The following is a 13,099-nucleotide window of genomic DNA, read 5'->3' on the forward strand; positions in this document are numbered from 1 at the left end:
TGGAATACTTGCGGTTAAATAAGGCAGAAGGGGTAGATAACATTCCTTCGGAAACTCTTAAATAATTGGTGGAGATGGCAACCAAGCGACTGTTCACGTTCGTTTGAAGAATTTAAGAGTATGGAGACATACTATCAGAGTTTCTGAAAAATATCATCCATCCAGTTCCGAAGGTAGCAAGGGCAGATAAATGCGAGAACTATCGTGCAATCAACTTAACAGCTCATGCATCCAAGTTAATGAGAAGAGTAATATACAGAAGAATGGAAAATAATACCGAGAGTCTGTTAGATGGCGATCAATTTAGCTTCGGGAAAGGTAAAGGCACCAGAGCGGCAGTTCTGACGTTGCGCATGAGCGAAGAAAAACCAAGAAATGTTCATATGGTTTTTCGACACGGAAAACGCGTTCGACAGTGTAAAATAAAAGGGAACAATAAGAAAGGAAAGCCGAGAAGGAAGCTCTCGAGTAAAATAAGGAGAAAGACTAGGCAGTAATCTTTCACCCTTACTCTTCAATCTATACATCGAAGAAGCAGTTGTAGAAATAAGAGAAACGTTCAAGAGCGAGGTTAAAACCCAGGACGGAGGGATATCGTTGATAACATTCAGTGACGACAGTGGTAGCCTCAGTGAAGGTTAAGATGAATTATGGGACAGTTTTAACTGGAATAAACAGTCTACTCAATTGAGATTTAATCGAAGAAAGACGAAAGTACGCTACTGGTCATTAAAATTGCTACAACAAGAAGAAATGCAGATGATAAACGGGTATTCATTGGAGGAACATATTATACTAGAACTGATATGTGATTACATTTTCACGCAATTCGGGTGCATATATCCAGAGAAATAAGTACCCAGAACAACCACCTCTGGCCGTAATGACGGCCTTGATACGCCTGGGCTTTGAGTCAAACAGAGCTTGGATGGCGTGTACTGGTACAGCTGCCCATGCAGCTTCAACACGATACCACAGTTCATCAACAGTAGCGACTGGCGTATTGTGACGAGCCAGTTGCTCGGCCACCATTGACCAGACGTTTTCAGTTGGTGAGAGATCTGGCGAATGTGCTGGCCAGGGCAGCACTCGAACATTTTCTGTATCCAAAAAGGCCCGTACAGGACCTGCAACATGCGGTCGTGCATTATCCTGCTGATATGTAGGGTTTCGCTGTGTTCGAATGAAGGGTACAGCCACGGGTCGTAACACATCTCAACTGTAACGTCCACTGTTCAAAATGCCGTCAATGCGAACAAGAGGTGACCGAGACGTGTAACCTATGGCATCCCATACCATCACGCCGGGTGATACGCCTGTAGGGCGATGACGAATACACGCTTCCAATGTGCGTTCACCGCGATGTCGCCAAACACGGATGCGACCATCATGATGCTGTAAACAGAACCTGGATTCATCCGAGAAACGTTTTACCATTCGTGCATCCAGGTTCGTCGTTGAGTACACCATCGCAGGCGCGCCTGTCTGTGATGCAGCGTCAAGGGTACCCGCAGCCATGGTCTCCGAGCTGATAGTCCATGCTGCTGCAAACGTCGTGGAACTGTTCGTGCAGACGGTTGTTGTCTTGCAAACGTCCCCATCTCTTGACTCAGGGATCGACACATGGCTGCACGATCCGTTACAGCCGTGCGGATAAGATTCCTGTCATCTCGACTGCTAATGATACGAGGCCTTTGGGATCCAGCACGGCGTTCCGTATTACCCTCCTGAACCCACCGATTCCATATTCTGCTAACAATCATTGGATCTCGACCAACGCGAGCAGCAATGTTGCGATACGATAAACCGCTATGACGATAGGCTACAATCCGACCTTTATCAAAGTCGGAAACGTGATGGTACGCATTTCTCCTCCTTACACGAGGCATCACAACAACGTTTCATCAGGCAACGCCGGTCAACTGCTGTTTGTGTATGAGAAATCGGTTGGAAACTTTCCTCCTGTCAGCACGTTGTAGGTGTCGCCACCGGCGCCAATCTTGTGTGAATGCTCTGAAAAGCTAATCATTTGCATATCACAGCATCTTCTTCCTGTCGGTTAAAATTCGCGTCTGTAGCACGTCATCTTCGCGGTGTAGCAATTTTAATGGCCAGTAGTGCAATAGGAAATAGTAGCATGAGGTTACTGATGACCTTAACACAAAAATTGGAGATTACGAAGTGGGGGAAGTTAAGGACCTGTGCTACTTTGGAACCAAAATAATACATTAGGGACTAAGCAAGGGCGGCTAAAACGTAGATAGGCACAGGCAAAGAGGTTATTCCTGTGCAAGAGAACTCTTTTGGCATGAAACATACGCCTCAGTGAACAGGGACTGTCGGAAAACTGGAGAAGGGAACTGATGCGTTTGAAATGTGTTGCTGCAGAAGGAAGTTGAAAATTAAGTGAATGGCTTTATGTATTGTTAGGTCTTACCACTTGCTTTGCCAAAATTCCAGCCTGTTTATGTAATAGCGACACTGCATGTTTGGGTGCATATAAGGCTACTCCTCCATTCCACCATCGAGGAGTAGGAATATTAGCTGTACAGATGTACAGATCGTGTATAGCATTGGAGGTTTTACTGCTGTCTGTTGTATCCTGCGGCTGGCGTGAAACGTGTAATCACCGCTTCCTTTCATGTAGTACGTGACGGAGCTATACAGGGTGTTACGGGGATAAGTGGAGATATTTTTACTGGCAACTGAGGACAATATACGGAATAACATTAAATCAGCATTTATTTCATTTACAGATTAATAATTATAGCTCTTATGAGTAATATGTTTTTGGGTTGGTTGGTACCTCCAGGCACTTGTGGAAAGAGCAAGCCATTAATGTTTATTTTCCCGTGGGCAGGAGGTCAGATGCCGAATTGTAGATACATGGACACAAAATGAAAAGTCTATACAGACAGGCGTAATCAGCTAAGTGACGCAGGTACGACCACCCAGAAAACATCAGATAGTAAATTATGTAATGTGTTTGCAGGAAGACTGTTAAGTCAAGAGAAAAAAACAACCAACACAATGAAGTTGGTATGTGCTAAGGTATCTTAGATCACAATATCTGTACCTATACCGTACCATTCTGTACGTAGAACTACGTTGTGTGTTGTCGTCCGGTTAAGTTCGACCAAGAATGCCACTGTTTCAAACTGAACTTTAGCTGTGGATTGCTTCATACCCGAGTCCTTACCTATGAGAGTCATGGAGTCGAAGGCGAGATCGACGCCGTACTTGACGGCGCTGACATCTGCGTAGTGGACGTCGATGTAGCCGTGGAAGGGCGTGCGTGCCGTAATGCTCTCGTAGCGCACCTCCTGCACGTACGAGTAGCTGCGGCACGTGGGCAGGCAGTGCGAGCAGTCCAGCACGCCGTCCAGGAACTTGGAGCTGTCGTCGCCGGCCACCCCCTGCGGCTTCACGAAGCGCAGGTCCCCTGCCGAGCAGCGCACCACCGCCAGCCCGCTAAGCACTTGTTTTGGCATCATAAAGATAGGACAAAGATATGATATGAAAACACCAAAAACCAATACGTTACCATGCCTAATAAGGCATAGGAAACCCGCTTGCATTCAAAACAGTTCCCAACTGTCTCCGAATGGATAAATACATGTGATGTGTGTTTTTCAAGGGAATCTTACACCGTTCTTCCTGCAAAATGGTGGCAAGTTCAACTACCGATCGAGGAGGTAGGTAGAGATTACGCACCCTTCTCTTCAAAGCAGATCACAAAGGCTCAATAATATTGAGATCTACACAACTGGCCATTAAAATTGCTACACCACGAAGATGACGTGCTACAGACGCAAAATTTAACCGACAGGAAGAAGATGCTGTGATATGCAAATGATTAGCTTTCAGAGCATTCACGCAAGGTTGGAGCCGGTGGCGTCACCTACAAGATGCTGACATGAGGAAAGTTTCCAACCGATTTCTCATACACAAACAGCAGTTGACTGGCGTTGCCTGATGAAACGTTGTTGTGATGCCTCGTGTAAGGAGGAGAAATGCGTACCATCACGTTTCCGACTTTGATAAAGGTCGGATTGTAGCCTAGCGTCATAGCGGTTTATCGTATCGCAACATTGCTGCTCGCGTTAGTCGAGATCCAATGACTGTTAGCAGAATATGGAATCGGTGGGTTCAGGAGGGTAATACGGAACGCCGTGCTGGATCCCAACGGATTCGTATCACTAGCAGTCGAGATGACAGGCATCTTATCCGCATGGCTGTAACGGGTCGTGCAGCCACGTCTCGATCCCTGAGTCAACAGATGGGGACGTTTGCTAGACAACAATCATCTGCACGAACAGTTCGACGACGTTTGCAGCAGCATGGACTATCAGCTCGGAGACCATGGCTGCGGTTACCCTTGACGCTGCATCACAGACAGGAGCGCCTGCGGTGGTGTACTCAACGACGAACCTGGATGCACGAATGGCAAAACGTCATTTTTTCGGATGAATCCAGGTTCTGTTTACAGCACCATGACGGTCGCATCCTTGTTTGGCGACATCGCAGTGAACGCACATTGGAAGCGTGTATTCGTCATCGCCATACTGGCGTATCACTCAGCGTGATGGTATGGGGTGCCATTGGTTACACGTCTCGGTCACCTCTTGTTCGCATTGACGGCACTTTGAACAATGGACGTTACATTTCAGATGTGTTACGACCCGTGGCTCTACCCTTCATTCGATCCCAGCGAAACACTACATTTCAGCAAGATAATGCACGACCGCATATTGCAGGTCCTGTACGGGCCTTTCTGGATACAGAAAATGTTCGACTGCTGCCCTGAGCAGCACATTCTTCTGATCTCTCACCAATTGAAAACATCTGGTCAACGGTGGCCGAGCAACTGGCTCCTCACAATACGCCAGGCACTACTCCTGATGAACTGTTGTATCGTGTCGAAGCTGCATGGGCAGCTGTGCCTGTATACGCCATCCAAGCTCTGTTTGACACAATGCCCAGGCGTATCAAGGCCGTTGTTACGGCCTGAGGTGGTTGTTCTGGGTACTAATTTCTCACGAGCTATGCACCCAAATTGCGTGAAACTGTAATCACATATCAGTTCTAGTGTAATATAGTTGTCCAATGAATACCCGTTTATCATCTGCATTTCTTCTTGTTGTAGCAATTTTAATGGCCAGTAGTGTAGTAATAGTGACATTGTTCATCCTCGTGTTCACGTACCCAGTCCTAGACAATGCGAACTTTGCGAACAGCACCCTGCCGATTAGAACACAGCACCACGGGCGAACATTCTACCTTGGAATGCAAGTGATCAGCCAAAATAATAATCCTTGGCAGTAATGCCATCACGGAGAGTAACCGTGGGCTCAGGGAGTACCACGATATGACTGCCCAAATCATCATCGAACCACCACCATCTTTCACTCTTTGGACGTAAACTCGGCCAGAAAATGAAACAGTTGAAACAAGACAGCTGACCAAACGACTTTCTTCCATTGCTCCAAAGGAGAGGTTTTATGTCTTCGGCACCACGTTTTCCTGTTACAAGTATTTTTACGTCACCCATGAATGGTTTTGAAATTCTAGCTCCCCTTCGAATCCCTGCTTCTGGACTTCTCTTCGCTTTATTTTGGTACTGAAAGGGTTCGCGAGTGCGACATTCAGTTCTGCAGTGACTTTTGCAGCTGTCGTCCCCTTATTTTTCGTCACAATCCTTTTCAATGATTGTCTGTCACTATCACTCGACACACACTTTCGTTCATGTTGTGTCTTAGCGGATGACGTTTTCCCGCTTTCTCTGTATGCCGTATCGATCTTCTATACTGTGCCTCTTGAAACACCAAACAATTCAGTCACCATACGAATACCAGCAGTTTACCCACGGTCGAAGTCACATGGCTCCGACATAACGTACTCACATCTACACAGGACTCTGTCCTGACCGCGACTGACATTTGTAACGTATTGAGGACATTGCACAGGTGCCAGTCGTGCCCAGCTACTACATCACAACCTACAGGTTTGGCTAACAGCTGCATGTATGTTGAAGCTTCCATTTCTGATGGTGTTTCCATATTTATGTGCAACCCTTGCATTTAGGGTGAACAGGGTGAAGGTATACCTAGCGAGTATTTGGTTATAAGGCAAGACAGGAAAAACGTTAGAGAGTAACTGCATTTTTCTTGATTTCTTGGAAGCAAATTTGTTCCACTCACTCAAAGTATTTGCCTTTGATAACTGTAATGCTCACTATACTATATCTACACCTAAAGCACTGTTCTGTAATTCACACTTAAGTATTTGACACAGGGATCATACGACTACATTCAGAATATTTCTGTACCGTTCCACTTTCGAACAACACGCGGACAAAATGAGCACCTAAATCTTCCCGTGCGAGCACTGATTTCCCTTATTTTATCATGATAGCCATTTCCCCCTGTGTCGGTATGTGTCGACAGAATGTTCGGGGAAGAAAGATGGTGACTGTAGCTTCGTAAAAAATTCTCGCCTAAATGACAAACGCCTTTGTTTTGATGATTACCAATTCAACTCATTTTTTTAGGTTAGAGGGTCTCGAGAAGACACAAGGAGGGCTTCAGTCACAAAGTTTGCAGGCTGAACTCAGGAAGAACTTAGATACAGGAACCTTTGGTATAACAGTTGTAAATTGTTGTAGCTGTGTTGGGAAAGTACCAGACCTCCTAGCGCCAAAAGAAAGCACTGATGCTCAAATCGTTATAGGCACTGAAAGCTGGCTAAAGCCGGATATAAGCTCAGCCGAAATTTTTGCGAAGAACCTAGTGGTGTTCCTACAGGATAGGCTAAACACGGTTGGCGGTGGCGTGTTTGATGCTGTCAGAAGTAGTTTATCTTGTCGCGAAATTGAAGTAGATACTTCCTGTGAGTTATTATGGGCAGAGGTCATTGTTGGCAACCGGAATAAAATAATAATTGGATCCTTTTCCCGACCTCGCAATTCAGATGATACAGTTGCTGAAAGGTTCAAAGAAAACACGTGCATGACTCGTACGATAATAGTTGGTGGTGACTTTAATTTATCCTCGATATGTAGGCGAAAACACATGTTTATTTCCGGAGGTACGCATAAAATATCATCCGAAATTGTGCTAAACGCATTCTCTGAAAATTATTTCGAGCAGTTAGCTCGTGAGCTCACGCGAATAGTTAACGGTTGTGAAAACACACTTGACCTCTTAGCAACAAATAATCCTGCATCAAAACCAATTCAGGGATTAGTGAACGCAGAGTTGTCGTAGCGAGATTGAATACTGTAATCCCCAAATCCTCGAAAAATATACCTATTCAAAAAAGCAGATAAAAATGCACTTGACACCTTCTTAAGAGACAATCTCCACTCATTCCAAATTAATAATATAAATGTAGACAAGATGTGGCTTAAATTCAAAGAAATAGTATCGGCAGCAATTGAGAGATTTATACCAAATAAATTAACGAACGACGGAGCTGATCCTCCTTGGTATACAAAACTGGTTAGAACACTGTTGCAGAAACGACGAAACAAACATACCAAACATAAACGGACGCAAAATCCCCAGAATTGGCAATCTTTTACAGAAGCTCGAAATTTAACGCGGACTTCAAATGCGAGATGCCTATAACAGTTTCCACAACGAAACTTTGTCTCGAAACATGGCAGAAAATCCAAAGAGATTCTGGTCGTATGTGAAGTATGTTAGCGGCAAGAATCAATCAATGCCTTGAATGAGATTTTCACTCTGCACGGAGTGGGTGCTGATATGAAACTTAGTGGCAGATTAAAACTGTGTGCCGGACCGAGAGCAAGGGCTCTACCAGCTGAGCTACCCAAGCACGACTCACGCTCCCTCCCCACAGCTTTGCTTCTGCCAGTACCTCGTCTCCTACCTTCCGAACTTTACGGAAGCTCCCCTGCGAAACTTGCAGAACTAGCACTCCTGAAAGAAAGGATATTGCGGAGACATGGCTTAGCCACAGTCTGGGGGGATGTTTCCAGAATGAGATTTTCGCTCTGCAGCGGAGTGTGCGCTGATATGAAACTTCCTGGCAGATTAAAACTGTGGAAGTTTTGGAAGGTAGGAGACGAGGTACTAGCAGAAGTAAAGCTGTGAGGAGGGGGTGCGAGTCGTGCTTGGGTAGCTCAGTTGGTAGAGCACTTGCCCGCGAAAGGCGAGGGTCCCGAGTTCGAGTCTCGGTCCGGCACACAGTTTTAATTTGCCAGGACGTTTCATATCAGCGCACACTCCGCTGCAGAACGAAAATCTCATTCTGGAAACATCTCCCACGCTCTGGCTAAACCATCTCTTTGCGATATCAATGGAGATACTATTGAAGACAGAGCTGCCAAAGCAGAGATACTAAACACCGCCTTCCGAAATGCTTTCACAAAAGAAAACGAAGTAAGTATTCCAGAATTCGAGAACAGCTGCCAACATGAGTAACGTAGAAGTAAATATCTTCGGGGTAGTGAAGCAACTTAAATCCCATAATAAAAGCAAGTCTTCTGGTCCAGACTGTGTACCAATTAGGTTCCTTTCGGAATATGCTGATGCATTAGCTCCATACTTAACAATCATATACAATCGTTCGCTCGACGAAAGATCCGTACCCAAAGACTGGAAAGTTGCACAGGTCACACCAATATTCAGGAAAGGTAGTAGGAGTAATCCACTAAATTACAGGCCCATATTGTTAACGTCGATACGCAGCAGGATTTTAGAACATATATTGTGTTCGAACATTATGGATTACCTCGAAGAAAACAATCTATTGACACACAGTCAGCATGGGTTTAGAAAACATCGTTCCTGTGAAACACAACTAGCTCTTTATTCACATGAAGTGTTGAGTGCTATTGACAAGGGATTTCAGATCGATTCCGTATTTTTGGATTTCCGGAAGGCTTTCGAAACTGTACCATACAAGCGGGTCGTAGTGAAATTGCGTGCTTATGGAATATCGTCTCAGTTATGTGATGTCCTGTCAGAGACGTCACAGTTCATAGTAATTGACGGAAAGTCATCGAGTACAACAGAAGTGATTTCTGGCGTTCCCCAAGGTTGTGTTATAGGCCCTTTGCTGTTCCTTATCTATACAACGATAAGTGTGAGGTCATCCACATGAGTGCTAAAGGGAACTCGTTAAACTTCGGTTACACGATGAATCAGTCTAATCTAAAAGCCGTAAATTCAACTAAATACCTAGATATTACAGTTATGAACAACTTAAATTGGAAGGAACACATAGAAAATGTAGTGGGGAAGGCTAACCAAATACTGCGTTTTATTGGCAGGACACTTAGAAAATGTAACAGACCTACTAAGGAGACTGCCTACACTAGGCTTGTCCGTCCTCTTTTAGAATACTGCTGCGTGGTGTGGGATCCTTACCAGAAAGGACTGAGGAGTACATCGAAAAAGTTCAAATAAAGGCAACACGTTTTGTATTATCGCGAAATATGGGAGAGAGTATCGCGGGAACGATACAGGATGGGGGCTGGAAATCATTAAAAGAAAGGCGTTTTTCGTTGCGACGGAATCTTCTCACGAAATTCCAATCACCAACTTTCGCCTCCGAATGCGAAAATATTTTTTTGATACCGACCTACATAGGGAGGACCGATCACCACGATAAAATAAGGGAAATCAGAGCTCGTACGGAAAAATATAGGTGTTCATTCTAAATACGAGATTGGAATAATAGAGAGTTGTGATGGCGGTTCGATGAACCCCCTACCAGACACTTGAATGTAATTTGCAGAGTATCCATGTAGATGTAGATGTAGGTTATATCTGTGCTATTCTTCAGTATTTCAGGACAATACAGAATGTGATGTCCTTCTCTGAACTTTTCGATGTGCTCTGTCAATCCTATCGGACAAGGATCTCATACTGCTCAGCAATACCCCAGAAGAGTACTGACAAGCCCGGTCTAGGCAGTCTCTTTAGTAGATTTGTTGTACCTTCTAACTGTTCAGCCAATAAAACGCTGCCTTTAATTCGCTTTCCTTATAACACTTTCTAAATAAGTGATTGTAAAAATTAAGTTGGTGGTAACTGTAATCACTAGGTGAATCGACGAAACTTAAATTTATCTGAATCCACCTGGTGGGGATAACAAAAGCTAGAGTAGTGCTCAATAATGGATGGCACTAATGTTCTATACGCGATAGGTGAGCTGCATTTTCAAAAATTCTCGAAATAGAATGAAGTCGAGCAGTCGCCTTTTGTATTACCAACCTGACGTGCTCATTGTATTTCATATCGCTTTGCAACGTTAATCAATGTGACTGTGTCAGGCAGCTGTATTTGAACGTTACAGGGAGGTTTTCCTTTCTCATCTGCACTAACTTCCATTTCCCTACATTTAGAGCAAGCTGCTCTGCATCACACCCCCTGCAGTCACTCAACGGCGACACCTTCCCGTACAACACTGTGTCGTCGGCAAACAGCCGTAAATTGCTATTCACCAAATTCGTCTGTTTATTCATGTACACAGAGAATAGCAGTGGTCCTGTCACCCTTTCCTGAGGAACTCCTGACGATAGCCTTGTCTGATGAACACTCGGTGTCGAGGACGACGTACTGCGCTCTGTAACTGAAGAAGTCTTTGAGCCACTGACACATGTGGGGACGTACTCCGGATACTCGTAACTTCGTTAACAGTCTGCTGTGGGGCAGCGTGTTAAACGCTTTTCTGAAATCTAGAAATAGGGAATCCGCCTGTTGCCCTTCATCTGTGGTCCGCAGGATATCATATGAGAAAGGGGCAAGCTGAATTTCCCTCGAGACGTGCTTTATGAATCCGTGCTGATCTGTAGACGAATGATTGGCCACAAATGATAGCTAAGTAAAGGGCCAATGTTGTAGAGTTCTGTTTATTAAACCGAGTAGAGGTTCCGTCCTAGCCTACTGGCTTATTTGTTATCAACTCTTTCACTTGCTTCTCTACGCCAGGGACGCCTCCATATGGAAGAGCGACAGTCAAAAACGGTATGTTTGTACGATTGTCCTGCAGATCGATTTCTTAAACGCGAAATTTAAAACTTCGCACTTCCATTTGACGTCAGACTGGTCAGGAATCGCTGGATAGAAGCCTTCGACGCACTCAGCGACTTTACGTAGGACCAGAATCTTCTCCGGTTCACGGGGAGATCTAGTTACGGGTCAAGGGAAAATTTGGTGTGTTTTAGTTGTCGTCACTTTAGTACCATCGTCTTAACTTTCAACGCAGAAGCTGAATTTACGATGGAAATGGAAACGAGTGTTTGGCGTCATTGGCCGGGAAGCCCCTTACGGGGCAGGTCCGGCCGCCTTGGTGCAGGTTTTATTGCATTCGACGCCACATTGGGCGACCTGCGCGCCGAATGGGGATGGAACGATGATGAAGACAACACAACACGCAGTCCTTGAGGCGAGAAAATCCCCGAGCCAGCCGGAAATCGAACCCGGCCCCTTAGGACGGCAGTCCGTCATGCTGATCACTCAGCTATCGGGGCGGATAATTTACCATGACATCTGTCGAGTTGTTATGTCTGTTATTATGTGTATTTGTTTAAATATGAGTTATTATTGTCTGTTATTATGTGTATTTGTTCAAACATTATACTTTAAATGTGTCGTAGAGTACATACGCAGAAGCGGTGACCTACATGGACAGGGAACCGAGCGGCAAAGGTGATACCAGAATCGGTGGCCGACGGCAACAGCATTTCGAGCGCTAAAGATGTCACAGAACGCGGAAGCCGGACACGAGAAGAAGATAGGACGCCCAATCGAAATAATGATTTAACTGTTGAAACTAATGGTAGCGCTGTACGTTTGTTTGCGTAAGTGATTCCAAAATGGTTTAACCCACGGGTTTTGTGGTCGTTTCTCAGTGGGGGTGTCGAACAGACAGTCGCTGTTACCCTTTGGGCGGATAGTAGCAGCGGAGTGGTGTAACTTACAGTAGTAATACAGTTTGGTCAGAGTGATTACAAGTATAGACGAAAGCATATTTGCCTGGATTACACGGAGTGGCGATCATTTAATTTGTTTAACTCCACGAGTTTCTGCCGATGAATTACTGCCTAGTTGGTTCCCATTATTAATAATTGACATGCTAGAGAGGGACAGCTGGCTAAATAATGTTGTAAAGAGCGAGCGTTTATAATTCATTGGATGATCAGCAACATTTCATGGAGAAAGCTTTACTGAGCTCAAGCATTTATCGTCGATAAGTGAGTTGAGTTAGGGCAAAGTATTGGCAAACTCTGAGGTAACTGAGCTTCTTTAAATTTTTTTATATGCAATAGGCACACGCTGACAGCACTGAGTGTTTGCTGTGTCTGTTTGAAGGATTGGCGCACACTACAGCGATAGTGTGGAGCACTGGTTGTGTAGAGGGTTGACTGGTGGCTTCAGTTGAGCGGCAGTGACTCAGTTGGTAAAATACTTGATTGGATTGGCGCTAGAGAAGTTCGGAACGGAACTATATTTTGCTCGTACGATGCGGATTGCCCGTAAACTGTCAAGATCTTTCCATCAATGGTAAATAATAACCCACTGGCAACCATTTAAAAATGGTTCAAATGGCTCTGAGCAGTATGGGACTTAACTTCTGAGGCAATCAGTCCCCTAGAACTTAGAACTACTTAAACCTAACTAACCTAAGGACATCACAAACATCCATGCCCGAGGCAGGATTCGAACCTGCAACCGCAGCGGTCGCGCAGTTCCAGACTGTAGCGCCTAGAACCGCTCGGCCACCCCGGCCGGCGGCAACCATCTAAGCTAGGACCTTATAGTATTGTCATTAGTTTCAGATTTGAGGTGGCGAATGACCATCTCAGTTGGGAAAATAGGACTTCTGCTAGCTAAAAAGTATGTACTAGCTGGGAATAATTTTCATCGATGTTAGGCGGCCCAAATAAAAGTTGTAACGGTTTGTGACGGTTTCTGCCTTGCACTAAACGTATTGAGGGCCAAAAAACAATGAAATTTTTTGACTTTTTTTCAGTTTTTCGCCTGATGTATCCTACAGAAAATTTGCCAGTACCTAAATGAAAGAGCTAAACTTTCACCTGAAATGATTTACTTAAATTTAAAATCAG

General features: G+C 44.8%; 1 protein-coding gene across 1 annotated transcript in view; it reads right to left on the reverse strand.

Annotated features, from left to right (window-relative positions):
- Positions 1–13,099, reverse strand: part of LOC126481892 (sodium channel protein Nach-like) — a 190,045-nt gene that overhangs the window by 12,076 nt on the left and 164,870 nt on the right. Inside the window, exon 8 of the mRNA XM_050105850.1 lies at positions 3,200–3,442. Within this exon, the coding sequence (XP_049961807.1) occupies positions 3,200–3,442 (243 nt within the window). The remainder of the gene's footprint in view (positions 1–3,199; positions 3,443–13,099) is intronic.

The sequence above is a fragment of the Schistocerca serialis genome, chromosome 5 (genome assembly GCF_023864345.2).
Source record: "Schistocerca serialis cubense isolate TAMUIC-IGC-003099 chromosome 5, iqSchSeri2.2, whole genome shotgun sequence".
NCBI classification, from domain to species: domain Eukaryota; kingdom Metazoa; phylum Arthropoda; class Insecta; order Orthoptera; family Acrididae; genus Schistocerca; species Schistocerca serialis.